Source organism: Sylvia atricapilla, chromosome Z (genome assembly GCF_009819655.1).
Source record: "Sylvia atricapilla isolate bSylAtr1 chromosome Z, bSylAtr1.pri, whole genome shotgun sequence".
NCBI lineage: Eukaryota > Metazoa > Chordata > Aves > Passeriformes > Sylviidae > Sylvia > Sylvia atricapilla.
This window is the reverse complement of record NC_089174.1, coordinates 24,521,728-24,548,196: the sequence shown is the minus strand read 5'-3', so window position 1 is coordinate 24,548,196 and position 26,469 is coordinate 24,521,728. Positions and strand designations below refer to the sequence as shown.

The following is a 26,469-nucleotide window of genomic DNA, read 5'->3' as shown; positions in this document are numbered from 1 at the left end:
GCTGCCCCGCGCCCGCCCGCTCGCCATTTTGCGCCGGGCGCCGCCGCGGGCTCTACTCCCTCCGCGTCCCGGCCGCCCGCCCGGGCTGACAGCGCCCCGGCGCAGGAGGAGGAGGAGGAGGACCAGGAGGCGCAGGGATGGAGAGCGATCGGCTGGAGAGCCCGGTGAGCGCGGGGGGAACCGGCGGGGCGCGGCCGCCGGGGCGGGGTGCGTCGTCCTTCTTCTTGTGCTGCGAGGGGCTAAAGGGCGTGTGCCTGCCTGCTTGTCTGTCAGTCGGTCTGTCTGTCTGTCAGTGCCTCCAGTGTGCGCCAGCAGGTTCGTCCCTGCCCGGCTGTCAGCGCCGCTGGGACGGCGGGCAGGGCTCGCAGGGCGCTCCGACGGGCGCGGTGCGCGGACGGGAAGCGCTCCCGGAGGGCGCCGGGCGGTGCGCTGCCCCTGCCGCCGCCTGCGCCCGCCCGACACCCGGCGCTTGGCGGCCCGCGCTGCCAGGGGCGGCCGCGGGGGTCACAGAATTACTAAAGAGCCGCAGCGATCCACAGGAGGCTCTTTGTGCGACAGATAAAAGACGTACATAAACAAACAAACAAATAAATAATCTTCCTGACTCGGAACGGTTACCTTAATGAAGTAAAGACAGTTTCAGCCCTTAAATGTGAATTATATGTCAGGGAAGCCTGCTGTTTAACCAGTCTGACACTTAATTTCTTTTTTCTTTTCCCCTCCTCCCCCTTCGTAAGCCAGCGAGCAAGCTAAACATAAGGACTCCTATTGTTAAGAAGTATGGTTGCATTCGTTTCTCTAGGTCCTTGAGTGGAATTAAGACTACTCCCCTCCTTTCCTCCCCTGCAATGCAGGCATGACCTAAAGATGAACTGAGTTTGCCTAGTGGCAATGCTCACTTCACTTGAAATGAATGCTGTCGGTGCTTTCGTAAATGTTAATTGATATTTGTTTTAACCAGAGAAGTGCCTCAAACCAGATAATCTGTGTGCATTTGTTCTGCAGAGTTGGGGTTTGGTGGCATAGAGCAGTGCCATAAATCTTGATGGCTTGTGTTTTCCTGCGCTTACACTTGTTTCTCTCTCTTTCTATCATGAAGGTTGCCATTAAGGGTATTGAGAGAGAGCTTATCTGCCCAGCATGCAAGGAATTGTTTACCCATCCACTGATCCTTCCCTGCCAGCACAATATCTGTCACAAATGTGTGAAAGAAATACTTTTTGCATTTGAAGACTCCTTTGCTGATGGAGGCTCTGAATCCTCTAATCAGAGTAGCCCTCGAATTAGAATCTCTGCTTCTAGCATGGACAGAATTGACAGGATTAATAGATCAGGTATGTATCAGAATTTGTGCATGTTTTCCTGATTTTTTTTAATTAGACTGGCTTGAGCTGAGTGGTGTCTGCATTGGCAAAATGTCTTCCTGATACTCCTGATGCGGTTATAGAGATGACTTAGGATAGTGCTACTCTTGTTCATTTTGTCAAGAACAATGGCAATATTTTTAAGGACAATGCACTCTGTTTCATCTGTAATAGATTCGTCTTTATGGCATTCTATAAATCTTTATAATCATTGTGTTTGTTTATTTCTTTATTTCAGTTACATGGAGATGCAATAGCATCATGTTCAGTAGCATGGAGATGTAGATTTTGGTGGTTTCATTGCCTGCCCCAGTGGTTTGCTCTGGTTTGCTCAGCCCCAGTGCAGTAGTTCTGACTTCCTTCTGAGCCTGTGTAGACTTTACAAGCTTTTTTGTCTTGCCCACTTCATTATGCATATAATAAATCATTTTCCATTGGTTATGATTATTGCATGGTTGCAGATTTGAAGGACAGATGACTGTAAGAAGACAGCCCTAACAGCCTCCTTCATTGTGGTCTGCTCAAAGATTTAAGGAGTGCTTGGCTTTAGGACTCCTCATGCTCTACGTTATACTGTGCTCAAAAGATTCTTGCAGTCTTCATAATCCATGGCTGACTTGGTCTGCTTTTATACACATGCACTGGAAGTGCTTTGTGCATGGTTTACTTCTTGCAAGATATCTTATCTTGGCTTTCAGGCTTTCTTTTGACATAATTGTCCACTTTAAAACCACACTCCCCTGTGCTCTGGGAGTTACCAACAAGACAAACTCTAAAGCTGCATCTTACATTTTATGTTACTGAAGTTCATCCTTCCCAGTTTTAACAGATCAAATGTGCAATTTCACCAGCTTCTTTTAAACAATTATTTAGTACTGTTCAGTACTGAATTGTTAGCACTGGTACTCTTTCAAATCAGTTGGTTAAGCAAAAAAAACACTAGTCCTTGGTACTCCCCCTGCCACCACCATCCTGTCCTGAGATACACGTACACAAGTTGTTGCAGGAGTTCTAATCTTAAAATCCACTGTGGTCTGCCTCCACTCAGCAAACTGATGGGAGTATATCTCCTCATCTGACCTGCTAACAGAGAGGTGATTGCTTTCATAAAGACCTGTTCGATGAGTAGCAAGAGAGGATTGAGATTTGGAAATAATGAGCTTTCCCCTTCTTACCTCAAAGAGCATTGGGCAGATGCACATCACAGGAAAATTATCATCTCAGACAGTTCAGATTTGCAGAATGAAAAGCATATGGAAATGGAAGTGTTAAAGAAGAATTTTTTAAATTCAGATTAAACTGTCTTTGCTTCTAATGTTACAGGCATTATAGATAGCTTCATTGCTGCATCAAGTGTGAGATTTGCTCTCACACCAGTTTGGTACCAGCAATGCAATTTACATTTGCTCAGTTGCTGTCTTGCATCTATAGTACTCATACTGTGCATTGTCTTGCTAAATTTGCTTTGTGATCTGTAGGGGAATTTTCAAGAGAACAGCTCCATAAGAGAGAAAATGTAAGGAAAATGTCCAAAGTGGGGTCTCACATGCATAACAAAAACCCACTAGAACTTCTGGGAGGCTTGTGCAGGGCATGTCAGTGTCAAGATTGTAGTGTCTCATTTCAAAATGCATATGACACCTTCTCAGTATGGGGTTTTTATTTTTTTTCCACATAAAGAATCCCTAATGACTCCATAAGGAATGTAATCTATTTAAAATGGGTTGGCATTTAAAATCTTGGTATGCCAGAAGGAGCTGGTCTGTATTTGGTCATGTTCTGTATTTGTTGTGCACACACAACTTGCATTTACAAGTACATTTTGTCTTAATATAAAAGAGATGGAACTCCTTGAAATGGAGTGTATGTGCTGCTTAAAATCCAGTGTGTTGGTTTAAAAATACTCTTTTTTTATTGTATTTAAAATCATTTTTAATTAACAAAATCTTTCTGTATCTAGCATGAAAATGAAGGCTATTTCTTATTGCTGTTCCATGCTAATGCTACTGTAATTACAGTGTTGGTGTAATTAAAGCATGTAATGTGGTTATGTTGACATTTGTGCAAATGTTTGAAATATCTCTCCCTGTGCCCCTCCTCTCCAATGCCTTCTTTCTCCATTTTCCTGTTCTGCTTAAATCTTACAGTTGTTTGATATGCTAGGAAATTAAACATTCTTGCCTTTCAACCCTACAGGAGTTTAACAGCCACAGGAGAGAAAAGAGTTGATGCTTTTCATTTGAACCATTGTAAACCAATGGTGTATCTCATTTTTTTGATGTCTAAACAGCTCTCTGTTCATTGTTTGCAGCCTCACAGAGGAGGTCTTTTGGGTGCAGAGGTAGAAATGCTTCACTTCTTGTGTTGGCTAGAGATAGTCTAGCATTTAGATTTCGAGTTAAATATTGTTGGTTAGCATATAGCTTTTTGTCAGTGGTCAAGTCCACAAAAAGGCTTTTGCAGTGAGCAAAGGTACAGCAAATAAGTTCTATAAGGACAGCTTTTCATTCTGTGCAAGACTGATTTAAAGGCCAACTGGACTGGAATTCAGTTAAGGGTTGGATTATTCAATTTTCCTTGTGTGCATATGACTGAGTATACACTGATGGGTACAAAAATGCACACAGAACCCCAGTAATCACCACACCACCTCCTGTGCCCCCTGCTTTTTAATTTTCACTTTACATGCTCAAGTTTCAATGAAACTGCTGTCTTACTGGTAATGGAGTGTGATTATTTGATTGCTCTTCCTTACGTTTACAGGTTGTGTTTGGCCATCCCTTCTAAATGGAATGTAATATTGACTCTTTATTTTATCTAAGCCTGCTTAATTTGATGAAGAACAGATTGAAATTTACACCATGTTGCTATGAGTAGGTAGTTCTGAATCTCACAGTTTATCACAGCATATGTGAATATGTGAGGAAAACTAAACATTTTACACTCACAGACTTGTAATATTTGGTGTGTCTAATGACACAATCAAGTTGAAGGATAGTCAGCCTTTTAATTATATCTCACTTCCAAAACTGAGCTTGTCTGAGCAGCTCAGCCACTGTGTTGACTTTTTTAATACTGATTACTTTTTTTTAATATATAATGCTTGGTCAAAACCAGGAGAAAAAGTCCCCAAATTCCTTGTTGCTACAGTAATGGCAGACACATGAGCAATCCATAGGAATATGGTGTCCTTCAAGAAAGATGTGAACTGAATTAAAAACAAATATGAATTTCACACTCAGTGGAGGACAAAGCAGCTCATGGGAAGAGGAAGTTCAAATTGCCTCTATTGAAGGCTGAAAGTGTCATGTAACAGAGATACTGTATGATACCATCAGACCTCTTGGAAAGCTGTCTGTGTCTGCTCTTTTTGCAGGAAGCTCTTTTGATCTGTGAAAAACTAAAGTATCTAAAAGTAACATTTTAGCTCTGCTAGTTTATCTTATGGGGCCTCTCCCTTATTCCCTCTCCCTTCTCCCTTCTCCCATTTCCCTTTCCCTCCCTTCTCCTTTCTCTCCCCTCTCCCCCTTCCCGGTTTACCCCTTCCCTTTGCTATACCAATCCTCTTTTTCCCCTTCCCCCTAAAAACCCATCCAAATACATTAACTGAGTTGTGGGGTGGCAATATATATTTCTATTAAAAAAAAACAACAAAACCCAAACTTTCAAAACAATCCAGTTGACTTTTAAATCTTTTTTTTTCTTAAACTTTCACACATTTAATGTCCATGTCTTCCACAACCATAGAATTCTGGTAATACTGTTTACTTGAAAAACACAACTTTAAGATGTCTTATCCCTTTGCAAACCATTTACCGCAGCTTGGACTTTTCAGTATTTTAAGTATTGGTACTTCTCCTTGGGAAGGTGATGTTTAAACATTGTCTTTAAAAGACATACTTAAGATTGCTCTTTGACTTGAGTCTTTGCAATCTGTATGGTAATATTTGTGAGTCTGAGCATGAATGTATGTTGTGATTTTTTTTTTTTTTTTGCAACTGATTGAGCAACTTACTGCAAGTAGAGCAATCAGTTTACAAATCACAGTGGAAAATTTCATGTGATGATTTCTAATAGTTCACAAAAGACATATTTGCTTGTTGTAAACTGAATTGGGAAAGTGTAAAAGAGAATGTAGGTAGGAACCAAGTTTCTCTGAGCTGCACATCTAAATATGTCTACAAAACCCAAGTGGTTTGTTGTCCTGTTGTTTTTCATGTGTGCTTTTTGTTTGTTTGGATTTTTTTAATATAACCAGAATTTAGTTTCAGCAAATTGGATACAATACAGACAGGAAAGACAGTGTCCAAAGTACTTCATTACTTCATGAGTGCTTTCTTCTTAAAATATGAGTGTAGAAATCCTTTAAGCAGAAAGCAAACTTAAGTCTTAGTATTTTAACACTCACTAGGCAAAAAGAGAATGTATTTCTTTATTTTCGAGTATTGAAATGGCAGAGCACACGAAGAAGCTTTGCAAATAAGTTTCCAGAATTTAAAAGAAGAAGAAAACCTCCAGCCTAGACTTTCAGAGTGCTGTCAATGAAAAGGGATGAGACATCTGAAGGTGTGCAGGACTTCCTTGATACTAGATTGCTTTCCATAAACAATGTCACCAGTCTTTTCAGAGCATGGCTCATGATGACAGTCTCATTTTGGTCCATCACAGGCAGAATGAAAGGCCTCCATTGCAATGGATATGAATTTCAGATTGTATTTTTAAACTTGACCACTGCACCACGTGTTTTTTTCCTTGCTATCTTGCTTTGTTATTATTTGCTCTCTGCTCTAGCATACTACTTGTAGGCAGTCCCAATATGTGCCGCATTTTATGTTTATTTCCTTAGTTTTAGCAAATATATGTATCCTAGATCACTTTTTGTAGCTGTTGTCTGCATGGCACTGCATGTGAAGTAACCTTTTTGTCTAGGACATTGTATAAGTCTGTGTAGAAGATTTCTCTGTGTTCCTGTGTGCAGTGCTAGCTTGGAGCATACACTGGAAATACAGTTTGTGTTCCACTGTTGTTACTGTGCCTTGCATGCGTGTGTTGCTGTGTATGCCAAGTTATAGGTGCTGCAGGATGTGCAGTAATTAATTAACTTCAAGTAAGTACTAAAACATGTGAAATCAAACAAAAATCTCTGCTTCCTTAGGCAGAGAGTTGCATACCTGTGCCTTGTATCACCCATCCTGTTCTGTAAATGCAGCCTTGTTGTTCTGCCCAGAACTTACAGAAAGGCATGAGACCATGCTGGGTGGGAGACTGTCAGTGCATGCACACTTATCCATGCTCTGATTGTGACCTCTTAGCTGATAGTCATGCATAACTACCACAGGTCAAATTTCAAAGATATTTAAAGGGACTAATTCCTTATAGGAGTGTTGGTTTAGTGTTTTATTTGAAGAGAATGGAAAGGGCATGATAGGAATGGAAGTTTTGGATTGTTAGGTGAAGGAGCAACAGGAGAGCAACCTAAGGCAAGTGTATTTTGGGTAGCATCACAAGACACTTCAGAAAGAAGTAAAGCATTAGCGTATTTAATGGGAAAACACTGATTAAATACAGAACAAATTTCCCTTTCAGAAGAAGAGCCAATTTCAACACTAAGAATTCATCTTTAAGTCATACCTCCATTTACAAATTCTTTAGTGTCCTGGTTTCAGCTGGAATAGAGTTAATTGTATACTTGAGTATATATTGGAGGGATAACAATAATTAAAAAATAGTAATACAAAAGAGAGAGAGAAATAAAATCCAAGAGAAACAAGTGATACACAATACAATTTTTCTCCAGTGCCCACCCTGTCACACCTGACTGCCCCTAGTTTATCTCCTGGATGTGACATTCTGTGGTATGGAATATTCCTTTGGCTGTTTGGGTCAGCTGTCCTGGTTGTTCTCCCTCCTTGCTTTTCATGCACCTGCTCTCTGGTGAAGCATGGAAAATGGGAAAGTCTTGGATTTAGGGTAAGCGCTACTTAGCAACAGCCAAAACATCAATGTGTAATAACCTCATACTGAATCCAAACCACAGCACTGTAAGAGCTACTTAAAAAACTATCTCTAACCCTGATGAAATCAGGAAAGTTAGTTATACCAATATGCAGTGCTCTCAAAGAGATCTTAAAACAATGCACCAGCACTACAGAAGATGGAGTTTTTTGGGTTTTTTTGTAAGGACAAGCTTCACAAGTGAGGCCTAAAGACTAGCTTAGCCTGCTTTTTAAATACATAAAGGATCTTTTCTTGAAGTTGCAGCCTGTGGGTTCATGAGTGAGATGGGATGCACTCCTGGTTCCTCAGGAATATTACCTTGTGAATAACCTCTGACTGTGTGAGCCATATCCTTACCAGACTCAAAAGACTTCTTAAGTTACTGGCTTTTCTTGAACCTGTGATTTTATTTTGAAGAGAAGGGGAAATTTGTGTGTAGCTGTTTGGTAGGAATGTGGAGCTTCTCTACAGTTTGTGTGGAGCTTCTCTACGGCTCCCCCTTTAGAAATGAGTAAAGATAGATATACACTGTTTAACAGATCCTTGTGGGAGATCTGTAGTTCCTCAGTTCAGGGTAGAGTGACATCTCAGATGTAACTACCTCAGATTCCTCTTTGGTGGACAGGGCTTACTTAACAGCCCTCCTTTATTGAGGCCTTTTAGGAGAGGTCAAATCAGCCTCAGCATTTTTTGACTAAATGACTTGAATGAGATACCATATTGTTCCCTCATTTCCTGTTTATTTAATGATGCCTCTTGGGATGATTAAAGTAAGTTTGTACTCAGCCAAAGCAAACTTCAGGGAGCTCAAGGTTGGCTATATATTTCTGTTGGTCTGGGAATAAGATCTTTCACTTCAATATGTTAAGAAGCTGTTGCTCTCTATATGGGTAACAGTTAGTCTAAAACTACTTGGTTTCCATGAGGTTTCGTGTTTATTGTTTCAAGAGGTTACAGCTTGAGTGCATCCAAAACTAGATTAAGAAGATGGGATTGGAAGAGGTAAATTTATTGTCACATGAAATAGAAATTAAGAGTAGTAGTTTATAATGTCCCTTGGAGTCAGACATGACACTACCTTGTCAGGGCATTTGTATTCTCTTTGGCTTGGCAGACTGCAAATGATTTGGTGTTGTACTGGTTTGGACAATGTGCTTCAGTCTGGAATTGGTTTGTAAATTCCTGTGCTTCCAGCTTGGTTTATGTTCATCTTAAATTGGGTTTTGGTGTCTACACAGGCAGAAAACGCAATTCACTGACTCCTAGATCGACTCTGTTTCCTTGTCCAAGTTGTCAGCGGGATATTGATCTTGGAGAGCGTGGCATCAATGGCTTATTTCGCAACTTCACTTTGGAAACCATTGTGGAAAGATACAGACAGGCAGCCAGGGCAGCCATTGCAATTATGTGTGATTTCTGCAAGCCTCCACCTCAGGAGTCCACAAAGAGCTGCATGGACTGCAGTGCAAGCTATTGCAATGAATGTTTCAAAATACACCATCCTTGGGGAACTGTGAAAGCCCAGCATGAATACGTAGGACCAACCACCAACTTCAGGCCCAAAGTAAGTAAATTGTACCTTACAGAATTCAGGTTTGTACCTTACAGAATTCATGCAGCATTCTCATGTAGCTGCAGATGTATCTGTGCAATGATGGTTGCTTTTTAGGATCATGACTGCTTTATTGACTATTGCTGTTAATTATTGAGTGAATCACAAGCTTTTGCTCCTTCCTGGTGGTCAAGTGACTGTTATTGAACAGGACATTCAGAATATACTTGAAGGATCCTGTAAAAATAAGGTTTTTTGATTTTGTGAAATGGATTGCATTACTTGTAATTTGAGTCAGTCTTTTTTAAGTCTTAATGGTAAGAGATCACAGAATATTCTAAGTTGGAAGGGACCCACAAGGATCATCAAGTCCAGCTTTTAAGTGAATGGTTCATACAGGGATTGAATCCACACCCTTGGTGTTACTGGCATGTTGCTCTTGAGCATCTAGAATGGTGCTGCCTAGGGAGTAGGCCTGTGTGTGGTAAACTAGTCTCTAGCAGAAAAGATAAAAATGTTATGGCAAAATTTCTGCGTTATACACGGGCGCTGCTGTTGCTGCATTCAGACAGAATGGATAACAAAATGGTGATAACAAAATACCACTCCCTTTGTGTCTCATGCTGACTGTGGTGCAGTACGTAGGAGGGCCATATTGAATTTGTTACATCACAGCTGTTATGTATCACAGATGCCATCTTGCTAGCCAGGGACCACAATAATGGCCTTAAATATCCCAGCACATGCTGTGTGCCTGTGCCTCTTTGCTGGAGGTCCCACAAATGCCCAAAATGCTGATGGTCAAGGAATCCTGATGAATTATGATTAAATTAAGTAAATTTGATTATTGTGCAATGTGTAAGAAGCTCTTGACTGCTAGTGTACCTTCCTTCTGAGACTGGAAAAATTTGAGTCTCTAAAGTCAGCAAGCTGGCTTATCAAGAAGTCCACTTGGTGGTGTTTTCCTTGAATCTAAAACATTTATTCCAGTTAAAAGTGAGCACGTGCTTCATATGCTTTCAAATGTGCTTGCACACACATTGTGTGAAATGTCCCTCTATTGGATAAATGAGAAAGGTGAAAGTTTGCATACTATCTTCTAGCTCTTGCTTTAAAATGCTATACAGCTCCTTAAAAACTTCTATGGCATCTAAGTCCTCACAGCTGCAACATTGCTGTTTGAACATACCAAAGGCATCTTATGATCCCTGTGCACTCCTAAAAGTGTTTTACTACATGCAGACTGAATTCAGGATTAAGTCAGTAGTTGAATTCTCTTGAAGCAGAGCAAAATGTGGTGAAGTGATTTAGATTATTCTGATGCTGATGTATTGAATATGTGCGCATATGTGGGATTTAGCATTTCTAATTTTATGTGAAGACAGGAAGATGGGAAAAAAGGAGAAAAGCATAGTGTAGCTAACTTTAGATACATCTACTTTTTTTAAAACTTCCCAGCAGTGGTAAACTGATCTTAACTGTGCTCTTATAGAAACTTTTCTAATATCTATTTGAGCTTAATATAAAGAAGGAAAAGTGCATTTTTCATTGCACTGCACTTTTAAGACCTGAGCTGAAAGCATGAAGTATTTGTTGATTTCCTAAACAATATTCTCAGTCACCACTTTAATTTACAACAAAGCTGGAGAGCACTTGGTAGCATGTGTGCTGGGGATTGGAGCAGCACATACTGGGCTAATTGTTCTTGAGTTCTGAGAGAAGACAGAGCAGTCTGCTGACCTCTGCTGTCTGTTGCTTGCAGGCTGTAATATGAGGAGATGAATAAAAATACGGATTTTCTGTGAGGTGTAGCTATACACTGCTGTGAAAAAATTACTTCTACAGACTAACTGAATGACTGTAGTTTTTTGGAGATGTTTGCCTGCACAGCTGATTTTCTTGGCAGCTTCCTTTTTCCCTTTGTTATTTCCTTCCAAATCCAGTAGTCAATCCAAATGGGAATGCTAATTGCATATTTGGCTTAATGATAGTCTTAAGGTGCTGGTGAGACTAGTATCTTTGGGCTTTTCACCATAGCCTAAGATAACATTTGAGACTTGAAAGCTTGTTTCAGGTTTTATCTTACTGTGTCCATATTTGTGCTGCTCAAAATTTTCTATTTTTATGCGCTTTCTTTCATGGGGGCGTATTGAAACTGAAAAACTTCCTCAAAAGCTTCTCTTTGGTACCTTCTGTGGAGTCAATGTTGTCTTTTAATGCTCTAGAATGAGGCAAAGCAAGCTTTGTTTGTTTTTTTTAAACCAACACACACACACACTTTATATGATTTAATCTGTTGCCTGAGCTTGGAGTTGAGCAGAACTTTTTTTAAACTCTTTGAGAGTTTATTTCAACAGGTTCAGTTTTTAAAAGATGATTTTTAGCAAACACCAGCTTTCTTGCAATGGTGTTTGAGCTAATCCTGGAAGCAGGACTTAGTGTGAACAGCTTTTAACTGGAGTCAGGCAGGAAGACTGAAACACTGGAGTCTTTTGTCTTTAAAATGACTGTAGCTGGTGGTGTTGGCTGCACTTTGTTGCCTCAAGAGCAAGGGCTATGTGACTAATCAAAATCTAGTTTAGACTTAAATTGCTACAGTGTTATATCAGGTCTTGCTTTAAGAAACAGTTTATAGCTGTTGGAGCTGTTCATTGCAAGAGACACTGGCATGAGCATGATTAGGACTGACAGGTTGGGTGTGTTATATATTGCATTTACAGCTCTTAGCCGGAGTGTGGGTGCTGGAGGCCTTGCAAACAACATGGGTAGGGTTTAGCAAAAGACTGATTGCTACATGGATGCTACACAGACAGTGCTAGTGGTTTACTTACTGTAAACCTTGTGAAACTGCGTGTGTTCTTCTGCTCACTTCCAATGGCATTGACAAATATAAAAGGTTGAAGATAAACTGACTATAAAAAGTTCACTGATGAAATCATATGCTGCTTTGGGTTGATTGTTTTGATTTTTTGTTGAGAACCTCCATTTTTGGAAGTACACTATATTATCTCTGCTCCTTCCCTTTTTTTTTTTTTTTTTCCCTCACAGATTTTGATGTGTCCAGAACATGAAATGGAGAGAGTAAACATGTACTGTGAAATCTGCAGAAGGCCTGTTTGTCATCTTTGCAAACTGGGTGGAGGTCATGCAAACCATAGAGTAACAACCATGAGCACTGCCTACAAAACCCTTAAGGTAAAAGAAAATATCACTGGACCTGGCCTTAAGAAGAGGAAGAGTACTTTTGGTGTGAGGGCAAACTCCCACTGGATAGAAGCCATGATGTGTGTTTAGGAGACCCTGGACTAGTCTTGAGGTCTGTTGTTGTGCAACATTGGTTAATGTATATACTGATGTGATGTAGGGTATGTTTTAGAAACTAAACTGCATTTGCTATGATGCTTGAAACATAACCCCTGAAATGTGCTTTCATCTTGTTTGAGTTAAGTTGTACAGCAGTACAGACAGTGGAGAAGGTTTAAGCAGTTAATTGACTTTACTATCAACTTTTTTTAACGTAAGTGTTCAGGTAGCTTGTGGTAGAGGATACTTGGGAAGCGCTTCTGAAAAATTTGCATCTGAAGAATCTGTTGATATCTTTGTATGTATCTTTGTATGTTTCTGAAGTTACATAGCTGTTAATTTCCTAAGCAAAGCACAACAGAGAAGACTTGCAAACATCAATTTGTTATTAAAGACAGCACCTACTTCCTCTTCTTCCTTTGCTTCCTTCTCTTGCTGTCAGGAAGAAAAAAAAAGGAAAAGACCAGATTAGCCTGCCTTGTGGTCTTTGGCCCCCTCACCAGTTTGCAAGGCTTTTCCTGTACAGCTGCTAACTCTTGCAGCTAAAGAAGCACTGTGACAAATCTGTGATTTGAACTACTCATTTTTCTAGCAGCTCTTACTACAAATGAGTTAATAACTATCAGCTCTTTTCTGTAAGTGTAATGTCCTGAAGTCTCTTTTTCCCAGTCTGAGAGAGGGTGATTCCTGGGTGATTGGGAGCCAGCTGACACTGTTACCTCTGATCCTTAGAGCCTATGCCGGCAGTTTTGCTTATAGTTGCTTTGCAGTCACTGCAGGTCACCAAACAATTCTCCACAGGACTGCTGCTCATAACTGGCATCACACTGTTGTCCTTGTGGCTAGATAAACTGAGGCCTAGCTGGATGACCTGCCTGTGCTGGTAGTCACTTTGTGTGAAATGCCCTATTCTTGCTGTTTTACTTCAACAGGAGAAGCTTTCAAAAGATATTGAGTACCTCATCAGTAAGGAGAGCCAGGTGAAAGCTCACATCACACAGCTGGATCTGCTGCTGAAAGAAACAGAGGTAAGAGTGGCTTGCAGGTTGTTTGGGGTTGGCCTTTGTACAGACACAGGAAGGAATCAAAACTGGTTTCAGTAAAGTGTTTCAAACTTTGGGTTTTTCAATTAAGTAGTAAAACGATTTTTGAAGAGTTTGTGGTAGTACTGAATCACACATGATAAGACCTAGTCCTGCCAGTATGGGAAGCAGACAGAGGGAAGTTAATTTTGGGGAGCTGCTGTAAATTTAAATTAAATAAAGCTTACTTGATACCGTAACCAAAGTGGGTTAAACATAGGGCATGATGGTGCACTATTTAAGCTACCTGTTTACCTTGAGAAAGTCAGAATTAAGGGCAAAATCTCCCTGCAGAAGAGTCACATACAAGCTGAAAAATGTGAAGGCAGAAATTACAGAAGCTCCTGGTACTGGTGTATCTTGATTACAGATTGCCTCTGTTTTGCAGTTCCTTTTATCCAGGGCAGTAGTTAGGGGTAGCACTATGGTTCAGAGAAGCTGGGCTGCACCCTCAGTTCGGGGTGATTGAGGAAGGTGGAAGAGCATCTAGCTCTTGGGCAGGAGGACTTCAGAGACTGACATGTTTTTACAGTGCTCTTTCATGAGCTATCTAGACAAATGTAATGCATAACTCAAGGCATAATCAGAGGAATACTTTCCTCTTTTCATTCTCTGTTAAAGACAACATATGCTGACTAGCTTGGGTGGTGTGCTGATCTCATTTTCAGTGCTGAATAGCATAAAAAAGCTCATTAGTCTTGTCTGTCAGATGGATGACTAGATTACTGTGGTGTCTTGAACAACCTTAAGTATCACTGTACAGTGCCACAGTGACACAGAATCTGTCTGAAATGTCTTTTGTTTGCTCCTAGTGCAACAGTGAAAGGGCTAAACAAGAAGCATCTCAGAGTTTTGAGAAATTATATCATGTCCTGGAAGAGAAGAAATCTGCAGCTCTTAGGGCAATTGAAACTTCTAGGAATATAAGGCTGGAAAAATTGCAAACACAAGTGGAAGAATACCAAGGGCTCCTGGAAAATAATGGCCTTGTAGGATATGCTCAAGAAGTGCTTAAAGAAACTGATCCCTCCTGTTTTGTTCAAACAGCAAAACAACTTCATGTCAGGTATCTATCTTAAATATAGTCTGTTTGAGGTGCAGTCACTGTTCCAGGATGTCTTTGCAGTTGTATTCTTGGGAGATGGTAGTGGTCATGTTCAGTTGGAATTCCTGTTTAGGGTGTGCATTAGGAAACAACACTCTGGAGACTAGTGGTCTTGTCCTGCCACATTGCTTATCCCTGTTCAGTTGGATGGCAGTGGAAAGGTAGTCTGTTTAGCTCCCTGACAAATCCTTGTCTCAGAGATTTTATCAGGTATTTGCAAGTTAATCTAGAAGGTCTCTTCTGGCTTTAAGCTCTTTGATCTTTGTGTTCTCTACTGGCTGACATCAGTTTTGTTCTTTGAACATAGTGCTCCAAATTGTTTAAATGCTTTGCCAACTGAATGACTACCTGTTCATTATCTTTACACTGATCTACAAAAGGTCTTTAAATTTTGTGCTTGAGAATCTTTCTAGAGAGACAGAAATTTCTAGGAGACATCAGTAAAAGCATGAACATGAAAGCAGAACTTTTTTTTAAAGCAAACCCCATCATTTTTACTATAAGTACTGCCCAACTTGAACTGTGTTTTTTTTTTCTTGTGCTATCTCACTTCTGTGTTTTTAGAATCCAAAAAGCTACTGAGTCTCTGACGAGCTTTAGGCCAGCAGCTGAAACCACTTTTGAAGACTTTGTGGTGGACACTGCTAAGCAAGAAGACATCCTTGGTGACTTGTCCTTCCATTCCAATGGTAAATTCTGAGAGCATTAGGCCTTTCTCAAGTTTTAGCTTTAAGGGCTTTTCTGGAGAAAGGCCGAACTTGCACAGGACAGCAGTTGCAGAGCTCAGTGTTGTGACTTGTGTTGTTCCTTCTGTCTTCACAATTCAGAAAGCATTACCTGGCAGCGATGGTAATTTCAGCTTTCATAAAGAAGCTAAAATGACATTGCCTTCAGTACCGGTTTGCATTGGTTTCCAAAATACTGTAGTTACATCACACTCAAGTCTTTCTAAAAGCTTTTTATTGCATGATAGAAAATAATAGTTTTTAAAGCAGCCAGCAAAAGAAGGTTTTCAAGCCTTTCAGAGTAAAAACAGAAAATAGGAGATTTATTTAAGTGTATGAACAGGCAACCATCCTCATCTACTCCTTTTAACTGAGTCAGGTTCTCCCCTTTGAAAGTGCTGTAGCTCAACAAAGGGCTTATGTTTTGGTTTAAGGCAGTTTTAAGAGGTGGATGCTTTAAAATGAGTTTCCTCCTAATAAAGTTTTAACCAATCCCTTTCCATAAATAGGGAAAAACTAATATGAGTAGATAGAAGTGAAAAAATAACAGTTTACTTTAAAAACAAAATAGCATCAGGCCAAAAATAACAGTAATAGTTCCTAGTTACAAAATGGCTGAAATCTCACAGGGGCATAAATAGATGTGGAATACAGTAACATTTTGGGTTGCTCAGGACTGGTTGTAAGGTTAACTCCAGAACAAAATGTATCTAAATTTCTGAAGTTTTTTTCCTCATGTATTCCAGGTCTAGAAATACCAGAAATTAATGAAGAGCAGAGCAGAATGTACAACAAAGCTCTGATCAGCTGGGAATGCCCTGGGAAGACAGATTCAGCTGATATCTATATTCTTGAGTATCATAAGCTTAATAAAGAAGAGGAGAATGTGACATGGCAGAAGACTGAAGTCTGTGGCAAGAGTAAAGTATTATCTGATCTTGATGACGACAGCAGCTATGCCTTTAGAGTTCGAGGATACAAAGGGTCCATCAGTAGCCCTTGGAGCCAAGAAGTTATTATGCGTACTCCTCCAGCTCCAGGTATGGGGTTTTCTTATGTCTGTCAGGACTTGAACTTTGATGATTTTTGTGGTTTCCTTCTAATTCAGGATATTCTGTGATTTTTTTTAAGAGCGGAAAGTAGTTTCCACTTGATCCCAGATTTCTCCTAATGAAACTGTTACCAGTTTCATAAATGTTTAGAAACACTGTTATAGATTAAGTAGGTAACATACAGACACTGTTAGTTTGCTTAGTATTCCTGGTAGCCCTTAAAAGTGACAAATTCTAATGCCAGTATGACTTAAAATGTAGTTTATAAGCACAGAAGGCAAATACATAACTAAGCAGAATTTTTTTGGGATACTGTTTTGCAGTTTTCAGTTTTCTTTTTGATGACAAATGTGGGTACAACAACGAACATCTCCAGCTGAACCCAAGAAGAACCTCTGTGGAAAGTAGGGCTGGATTTCCTCTGCTTTTGGGATCTGAGCGCTTGCAGATTGGATGCTACACAACCCTGGATTACATCATTGGTGACACTGGGATTGCCAAAGGGAAGCACTTCTGGGCTTTTAGTGTGGAAGCCTATTCATACCTGGTGAAAGTGGGAGTTGTTCCTAGCAACAAGATACAGAAATTGTTCCACAATACCCATGATGTGACCAGTCCAAGGTAAATTGCATACTCTTGCTTTAATGCATGTGTTACATAAGGAGATGACTTTTTAAAAAGTAAATTAAGGGCGAGTCTGGTCTCAGTTAGTATGCAAGGTGAACTTACCAGTGAAAAGTTTGAAAGATGTGGTGTAAGCAGGTTGACCCTTTCATCCTTACGACCAGCAGAAAGATGTCCTTACTATCCAGAGTCCTATTTTCTTTCTTTTTGAGAAAGAAGTCATGTTCCTGTAGATGCCAAGGAATGTCAGTTAAAGCAAGAAGGTTAAAAATTAGTGTAAGTTTAAAGATTGAAGCAATGCTTAATTATCCGTAGTAAGACTCTGCCTTAATTCCCTTAACATACAAGATTTGGGAGCCTTTCAGAGGTACAGTGTTCACTGTACACATTTGTATGTTTTTGCAGTAGCTGTGTCACAGTGGATTCCAAGTCACTGGCTTACCCCAGGCTACATGTTTACACAGTGTATTGGAGTGCTACTGAGCACAAGTCAAAGTACAGCGGACAAACTAGTAAAAAGATTCCCATCTCACAACTACAGTTGTGGCAAGCCTGGATGTGTGTAGGAACTGCAGGCAGGAGGCTGTCTCCTGGGGACTCTTTTTCTGAATTTAACAAATGTTTGGCTTCCTCCTGTATAACATGTGGAAAATATGTCAGCACAATCTTGAGCCATTTGCAAAGTGAGAAATTAGATCTAAATTTTCTGATTTCTTTTTCCTTCTCCACACAGATATCTGCAAAATTTTAGCTGACACAGAAACAACTGTCCCCACAAGCATCCCAAAAATGAAATCCTAAATAGGCAATGTTTGTACTGAAGAAATGTATGCTTCTCCATGTATCTTTATCTAAGGACAGAGGTGGAGGAAGCACATAGACTGACCAAATATGTCTGCAGACTCTTCAGTAACCATCTGGGAAGCTGTTCAGGGAAGGCTTCAGACAGAGCACTTTTAAAAAAGCCCCTAAACTTAAACCACTAAAAGACTACTTTTTGTTTTGTGGATTTTACAGATACTGTAACATAGCAGCATCATGGTAAACTCACAGGACATGTTCTTGTATGTAAGGATTGGTCATATTTGCTAAGTTACTTCTCAAGTTAACTAATTTACTGTACCTTTAAATTCATTAATGATTGCTGAGCATAAGTATGTTTAGATACATCCACTCCTTAGTAAAGTCCTCTGTGATCTTGTCCTTATTGTAGTTCAGCTGTTAATAATTGTTTGAAGTAACCCAAGTGAGTCTTCTCCGTCTACTAAATGTATCTTCCTTCCTGGCTTAAGTATGTATCTGGTGTATATATATCTTAAAAAAATACATATCTTAAGTATGTATTTTGCTGGTGTAAGCAAAGCCTGGTGGGATGAGTGCAGTGGCTGGTGTGCCCTGTTGGTTTGAGGCTCTTCAGAGGGACAGGCAGGACAGATGAGGCAGGGGTGGCACTGTCTGTAACATAATGTCTGAAATGTGTATGGAGCCTGCAACTGGCAATGCTGCAGTTGAGAACCTCTGAGTAAGGATTAAGGGACAGACAAATGGGATGTCATTGTGGGAATCTTCTACAGGCCACAATGCCAAAATGAGGACATTGATGAATTATTCCTTAAGGAACTAAGGAATATATCTGCATCAACCACCCTTGTCTTTGTAGGGCACTTCAGCTTGCCAGATGTTATTTGGGAACACTACATATATGATACAAACAGGTCCAGAAGAGTCCTAAAACACAAGGATGACAACTTCTTGGTATGGGTACTAAGGGAGCCAGCTGGGAAAGGTGCCCTTCTTGATTCTTTCCTTGTCAACAGAGAGGAGAGCAAAGTGGACGTGAGTGGCTGTCTTGGCCACAGAAACCACAAAGTGATTGAGTTTAAAATCTCTGTTGTCAGGAAGAAAAGTGCCAGCAAAACTTCAACTCTGGACATGAGGAGAACAAACTTTAGGGCTGCTCAGGGTTCTAGTAAGTAAAGTCCCCTGGGAGATCACTATTGAAGATGCTGAGGTCCATCAGTTCTGGTCACTTTCTAAACAGCACCTCATAAGGCTCAGGAGCAGGCAATTCTAAAATGTCATACGTCAAGTAGGAGAGACAGAAGGGTGGCTTGTGTGACCAGAGTTCTTCTAGAGCTAAGGCACAACCAAAAAAAAAAAAAAAAAAAAAAAAAAAAAAAGGGTATGGCAAATAGAAGCAAGGCTGGGCAATGTGGGAGAAATAAAGAGGTGCTACTTGACATTTGAGGGAGAAAATTCATGTGGCCAAAGCCCAACTGGAGTTGAAGCTGGCCAGAACTTTGGGGAGCAATAAAAAGTTTTAAAAAGTACGTTAATAGCAAAAGGCATTTAGAAATACCATTGGTTACAGGAGGAGGGTGGTCACCTCACTAAGAGGGACAGGGACAAGGCAGGTATGTTTAGTGCGTTATTTGGTTTTCAACACCTGTGGTGGGCTTTGGGGGGTCCCAGAACTTGAGGACCATGACTGTATTATAAACTCCCAGCTAATACCAAATGTGTGCGGGATTTGCTGTTCCAACCAAACCCCCATAAGTCTGTGGGGCTTAATGGGATTTCATCCTATAGTACTGAGCTGGATGATGTCAATGTGAAACCTCTCTGATGTTTCAATGGTCTTTGGAGGTGCCAGTCAATTGGAAGCTGGCAAGTGTTATCCCTGTTTTCAAGACTGGGAGGAAAGATGATCCTGATAACTACAGGCCTATCAGTCTCACTTCAGTGACTGGTAAATTTATGGAGAAGATTTTTCTGGGAATTACTGAACAACACCTGAAAGACAGTGCAGTCACCAGGGAAAAGTCCTGCTTGAAAAGCTTACTTTTATTACAAAGGTAATCCACTGAGTTGACAAGAGGAAACCAGTTTGTGTAATCTCTTTTGATTTCAGTTAAGATTTTGATGCTGTCTCTCCCAGGATCCTTCTGGTCAAACAGTTCAGCAAATGGCTGGATAAACACATCATATGATTGATGGGTGAGCAACTGGCTCAGGGGTCAGGCACAAAGGGTTATAGTGAACGGGGTGACACCAGACTGGTGATCTGTCACTAGTGGAAGCTAGTGGATGTAATCTTTATGGATTTCATCAGAGCTTTTAATGCTGTCTCTCTCACTGGATAAAATATCCAGTGCTCAGCTGGATAAAATGCCATGCAAGGGGTCAGGCACAAAGGGTTGCAATGAATGGAGTGACATCAGACTGGTGACCTGTCACTAAGGGGTTCCACAGGGCTCTATCCTCAACTCTGTGCTGTTCATCTTCATAAATGGATTGGACACAGGACTGGAAGGGTTACTAAGCAAGTTCACAGATGATACAAAAATGGGAGGAGTAGCTGACTCCCTCCAGGGCAGGGAGGCCCTGAAGAGAGACCTTGACAATGAGAGAACTGGGCAGGCACCAACTGTGTGAAATTCAACAAGGGCAAGTACTGGATTCTGCACCTGGGATGGGGCAATCCTAGATCTACAGACAGACTGGGAAAGGAGAGGCTGGAAAGAAGTGTTCTAGATGTGGTGTCCTGGTCAATGGTAGATTGAACATGAGCCAGCAGTGCCCTGGCAGCCAGGAGGACCCCCGTGTCCTGGGGTGCCTCAGGCACAGCATCACAGCTGGGCAAGGGAGGGATTGTCCTGCTCTGCTGTGCACTGGGGTGGCCTCACCTCGAGTGATGGGGGTAGTTTTGGGTGCCACAATACAAAAAATACATTGAGCAGTTGGAGAGTGTCCAAAGGAGGGCCACTGAAGAGTCTGGAGGGAAAGCCTTATAAGGAGTGACTGAAGTCACTTGGCTTGTGCAGCCTGGGAAAGAGGGAATTGAGGAGAGCAGAGAGGTGGACACTGATCTCTCCTCTTTGGTGACCATTAACAGGATGAAGGAATGACATAAAACTGTGTCAGGGGCAGCTTAGACTGGATATTAGGAAAAGGTTTTTCACCCAGAGGGTGGCTGAACACTGGAGTAGGCTCCCCAGGGAAGTGGTTACAGCACCAACCTGCCAGAGCTTAAGAGGCATTTGGACAATGCTTTCAGGCATATGGTGTAACTCTCAAGGTTATCCTGTGCAGGGCCAGAACTTGGAATTCAATGATTTTTGTGGTTTTCTTCTAATTCAGGATATTCTATGATTCTATGATGTTTTAGCCACACAAGTTTTTGTTGGGTGATCATGTGGTGTTGCCTCTCTTACAAAAATGTTTTCTCTAGTGCATATCACTGATCCCACTTCAGCATTTGTCAAAAGCACTTATTTTTTTCTGTTCCAGATATGAGCAAGACAGCGGTCATGACAGTGGGAGTGAAGATGCCTTCTTTGACTCATCGCAGCCTTGCACGCTGGTCACTTTAGGCATGAACAAGTTCTTTATCCCTGCTACACCTGCTGCTCCCAAGGATCCAGCAAGCAGAATCCTTCCCCTGCCGTCATGCTTGGGCATTTGCCTTGACTGTGACAGAGGCAGGGTGGGGTTTTATGACGCAGGCCGTATGAAGTGCCTGTATGAATGTGAGGTGGATTGCTCTGGCTTAATGTACCCAGCATTTGCTTTAATGGGCGGTGCAGCAGTGCATCTTGAGGAAGCTGTCACAGCCAAGTACAGGGAGTACCACGACAACATTTAGTGCAGTAATCTCTTCCCGTTGCTGTTCTGAAACAGGAAGTGGAAGCAGAAGAATTCTACCTTAGCTTTTAGTCCTGATAAATTATATTCTACCTATTCTACCTTGTGTTGCTCACAAGCCTCTGGCCTGTGATTTTTTAAAAAAACGGTCCAGGCATTTCCTGCACCAGAGGAATTATCCTGCCTTTCTTTATGATCTGTGCAATGCTGTTCTCCACAGACTTATTTTCCTGGCGGAAGCAGGGAAAAAGTCTGACTAGCAACCAAAATTTACTTTTCAGGACTAGCAACCAAAACTTACTCTTTGGGGTAGAAATCTGCCTTTTATTTAACTTAAATCCTTATATAGTCAGTTTTGTATTTAATGAAATCAAAGCTGACAGTATGTGATTGCCATTCTTCTTTTAAGAAATCTGCCTGAATGCCTCTGCGGGGTCAAATGCTTTTCCAGTTAACCCCTGAGCACCAGTTGGGCCTTTCAGCACAAATAGCATATAAAAAACATAACATAAAAAAGGAAGAAATTAGAAATGGTGTTGAATGTTTAAGTTATACTTGGAATGATGAAGGTAAACTCGAATCTGATTGCATGTTGTATACCTTTAATGTGATTGCAAGTTAAAACTCAAGTTATGACACTTAGTGTCATATAGTTGGTGGCATAATGGTAAGTTTCTTTATTCTTCCAGGCTTTTACTATAAGCTATCTAAAAGAAAGTGCAATTGTACCTTAAATGTTGGAATCTGGAGTCAAAAATCAGAAATGTTTGCATGTGTGAATAATAGTACCTGGTATTTAGGCAAAAACTCTTTGCTGAATTACTGACATAAATAATCATATGTGAATTAAAAAAAAATCAGGTATTTCTTTTAATACTTGCTTTTATAGGTACTTTTTTTATCTAGTAGCAGCTTGGATTTTTCTTAGTAAGAATGTTAAAAAATGCACTGTTTGTGACCTAATTTCTGCCTTAAAGGATGTCTCCCTTCAAATTTTAGTTTCTCTGATGTTAAAAACTGTATCACATAGTAGTTTTTCACAAAATCATAGAACCATGGGAACAGCTTGAATTGGAAGGGACCTTTGAAGACCATCTAGTTCCAACCCCTTGTGTCATAAGCAGGGACATCTACTAGACCAAGTTGCTCAAAGCTGCAATTAGCCTGACCTTGAACACTTCCAGGGATGGGGCATCCACGGCTCCTCTGGGAAACCTTCTCAAGTGTCTTGCCACCCTTATTGTTAGAAATTTCTTCCTTATATCCAATCTAAATCTGTCATCTTTTAGTTTAAAACTGTTGCCCTTGTGCTGTCTCTCCAGGCCTAGGTAAAAAGTCACTCTCCATATTTTTTTAAATCATTTTTACATATTTAAAGACCGTAATAAGGTCTCTTTGGAGCCTTCTCCATGCTGAACAACTCCATCTCTCACATCATCTTTCACAGGAGAGGTGTTCCAGCCCTCTGACAATTTTTGTGCCTATCCTCTGGAACCACTCTGTACTGCGGACGCCAGAACCAGATGCAGTATTCCAGGTGGGATCTTGGTAGAGCAGAGTGGGAGAATAATCTCCCTTGCCCTGATGGCCACTGGGCAGCTCAGGATGCTTTCTGTGCTGCAAGCACACATTGCTGGTTCATGGCCAATTTTTCATCCACCAGGATGCCCAAGTCCCTTCCCTGCAGAGCTGCTCTCCATCCCCCAGTCTGTATTGATAGTAGGATTACCTGGATCCAGGTGCAAGACCTTGTGCTTGGTCTTGGGGAACCTAATGAGATACACATCAACACCGCTGCCAGTACAGACTCTTGAGGGACACTGCTCATGACTAGTTTCAGCTTGGACATTGAGCTGTTGACTGTGACTCTTTGGGTGTATCTATCCAGCCAATTCCTTATTTACTGAGAAATCCATCCACTTAAACCCTTCTTTCAAGTTTAGAGGTAAGAATGTTGTAGGGGATCTTATCAAAGGCCTTACAGAAATCCAGGTACATGGTATCTCTTAGCTCTTCCCTTATCCACTGGTGCAGTCACTTGGTCTCAGAAGACCATTAGGTGAGTCAGGCAGTACTTGCCCTTGGTGAACTCATCACTTGGTGAACCCTGATCACTTTCTTGTCTTCCATAAGTTTTGACCTATCTTCCAGGATCTTACATGATCTTACTGGGAATGCAGGTGGACTGCCTCTCTTTATAGAAACCTATGTATAAAAACCAGTAGGGTGCATGCACTCTTGACTTGTGGAAAAATAGGGATCTAAAGTGAAGGATGTTTCTAATAAGTACTTGGTGCTTTCTAATTTGGGGATGTGCTTTCTAATTTGGGGATATGCTTTCTAATTTGGGGATAGTGCTGCATCTTGATGAATGTGTGTGAAGTATGCTTACTAAGTACATGTATACAGCTGTAGAGCTGTGAAATGGGACACAATGAAAAATCACAATGCAGTTAAGTGTATTAAGGTCATAATGCAAAACTTTTGTGGGCTTTGCTGTCTGAACTGTTGTACTGATCTCACCTGGAGTCCACCTCTTCCAATGTCTCCTCTCCCAAGCCTCTGACTGTAGCCACTGTTGGAAAAAACTGTTAGAAACTATTATCTATGCCAGCATGAGTGTGACAGCCTTTTTGGGGCTAAAAAGGCCCAGAAAGGGCAACTTCTTGTCTGGATCTCACCTGAAAATGTTTCTGTCTTGAAAAGGCTGTGTGGAAGTGCACCCCACAGATTCAGTGAGAGTTGTGTGAAACTCTGATGTCTCAGCAGCAGGGGTGAAGTATGGGGTATGCTTTGGAATTTTCTCCTGCAGGAGAGAAGACAAACTATCTCTTACTAGTTTGCCTTCTAGTAATTTCTTCTGTTTTAGATGATTATCATTATAGCCTTTAATTTCTGTAATTCCTTCTCTTTCATCTTCCCTCTTACTGGATTGAAGCCATTGCTCTCTTCTCACCTGCTGAGGTTGACTGAACAGTCTGTCCATAAGACACTCTGTTGCTGTGAAGCATGACAAAGGGTTGTGTTTTCCTTCCTCTTGTAGTCCTAAAACCATATTTGGCTTTTTTCAGTTGATATCCAATACTAGGCTCATTATGAAGCTTCTTCTGCAGTGTTTTTCGTCCAGTCCTGATGGTTAGCTGTGCATGGAGGGTTTTCCCCACCTGGTGTGCTGTTTTGCATTTGTTTATGTTCATCATGCTTGTTTACCTTACTCACTAAGTTCTGCGGGCCTTCTGCAGCTCTTCAGTCGCTTCTAGACTTGGATGTTCCTGGGTAACTTCATTGGTAACACAAACAGGCCCATGTTTTTTTTGCTTTTCCAGGTCTTGGAGCAAACTAAGTTGTAGTGAGACTTAGTGGATCTCTCTGCTGTTAACATTTTTTGCTCCTTCCACTTTTTTTCTCCCTCCATTATTTATTAAACCACAAGTCAAGCTCTGAAAACTCTTACATTAGTATTCTCTGTTGAGCAGGTGAATCACAATCTTGCATATGAGTGCAGCAATCAGACAGAGCCAGGAGAAAGATTCTCACTAAAGTAGCTGTGACTTCTCCCCTTGTATAACTGGCTATGATCAGTTCATCTACCAAACTGAGTATTGGCTTAAAGCTGTAGGTTGTAGGGCTGAACTTTCTTTTCCAGACTAAATTTCCTTCCATAGACAAATGTTTCATTTTTGATTCTTTTGTTTCAGAAACTGGTCCAAATTCGAGCGTTTGTGTCATGGTTAGCACTCCACATTTCCACATTTAGATTTTTTTATAAGCATCTGGATTGGTATTACCAGACCTTTTGTTAAGTCTATGGAAATACTCGTAAATGGAACACTCTATTGCAGATATGAAGACAGTGTCTCAGACTCATTGATCTTAAAAAAGATTATTGGTTTGAGACTATAGAGGTTAGAAATTAAACACCTGGGTTTTATTTTCTACTAGTTTCATATTAATTTAACATGCTTTCTGCTATGCAATTACTTACTCTACTGGACAGAAACTGATGCTACTTTAAACATTTATCTACCTTTTGATATGTCTGTTTGTATTTTATCTCATTCTGAGTTTAAAAATTGATTTCGTTTTGTGGTGTTACTTGAATACTTAGTATGCATTCCAGACAGTACTCTTTGGTGCTTACTCCAGCTTATTAAATTAAAACCACGCTGTCAAGAGGCACTAACAACATGCTGTGATGTTTTTTCCACTACCATGGAAGTGTCAATTTTCAGAAATACAGTTCAGCAGTACTTGCCTATCCAGATAATTATTTTTTCAAATTTCTCCCTATGAAACAGCACTTTACAATATAGACTAAGCTAAAAATGGTGTGGTATTGTGTGGATCTTTGTGCAATATAGCTGTTTGGTGACTATGGTGTGACTTGCAAAGCTTCATACATGTGTGACTCATGTACACACTTTTTAAATACCTAAAGCTTTAACAGAAAGGCCTTGTTTGAAAATATTCTGAAATGTAAAAGTGATGTCATGATTTTTTTTTAATAAAAGCTGAAATACAGTATCTTAGTCATTCACATTATTACATCCCAGCCCCTAAATATCCTGGTTGAAGAAATTTTTTCTACAAAACATGAGACTAGGTGACCCGTGGCGAGGAAGCATTGCTTTGTTTCTCCAGTGTGCTCTTATACCAGTACCTCTGATTTTAGGAGGACTAAAGAGTAGTTTGGACTGACTGCCAGGCTTTTACTTAAGATGCTGATGTTAGGAGCTTCACTGCCTGAGCCTCCCTCCCTAGTCAGGGAAGGAAAATGTGCATCCAGAAGGAACTTGGCTCTTGGGCATTTTCAAGGGAGCCTACCCATTCCCTAACAGAGGAAGTAGATGGTGCTTACCTCTCTAACCTGAACTGCACTGCCAAAAGACCTCAGGTTGGGTGGGCCTGCCTGGCTCTTCAGTTCTGAAAATTGGTGTCACTGCTTTAATCTGCATTCCTTTGTTTCATTCAATATTTACATTTGTTAATGCTGTTGTTTGGAGGGTGTTTTAAAACTACAG

The 26,469-nt window shown here is 40.7% G+C and overlaps 1 protein-coding gene across 1 annotated transcript; it reads left to right on the top strand.

Annotated features, from left to right (window-relative positions):
* The first annotated feature begins 36 nt into the window (after nucleotides 1–36).
* TRIM36 (tripartite motif containing 36) lies at nucleotides 37–25,972 on the top strand. Its single transcript, XM_066338416.1, has 10 exons — nucleotides 37–164; nucleotides 1,100–1,334; nucleotides 8,600–8,925; nucleotides 11,962–12,108; nucleotides 13,149–13,244; nucleotides 14,111–14,364; nucleotides 14,968–15,092; nucleotides 15,875–16,168; nucleotides 16,504–16,801; nucleotides 21,095–25,972. The coding sequence occupies exons 1-10, from the start codon at nucleotides 138–140 to the stop codon at nucleotides 21,447–21,449; spliced, it is 2,157 nt and encodes a 718-aa protein (XP_066194513.1). The 5' UTR covers nucleotides 37–137; the 3' UTR covers nucleotides 21,450–25,972.
* The last annotated feature ends 497 nt before the right edge of the window (nucleotides 25,973–26,469 follow it).

What these genes read in the sequence shown, in the direction of transcription:
- TRIM36 (XM_066338416.1), top strand. Translation starts at nt 138, where the DNA reads ATGGAGAGCGATCGGCTGGAGAGCCCG. An exon ending in CCACCAACTTCAGGCCCAAA is followed by an intron (nt 8,926 to 11,961) that starts GTAAGTAAATTG and finishes TTTCCCTCACAG; the next exon opens with ATTTTGATGTGTCCAGAACA. An exon ending in GCGTACTCCTCCAGCTCCAG is followed by an intron (nt 16,169 to 16,503) that starts GTATGGGGTTTT and finishes ACTGTTTTGCAG; the next exon opens with TTTTCAGTTTTCTTTTTGAT.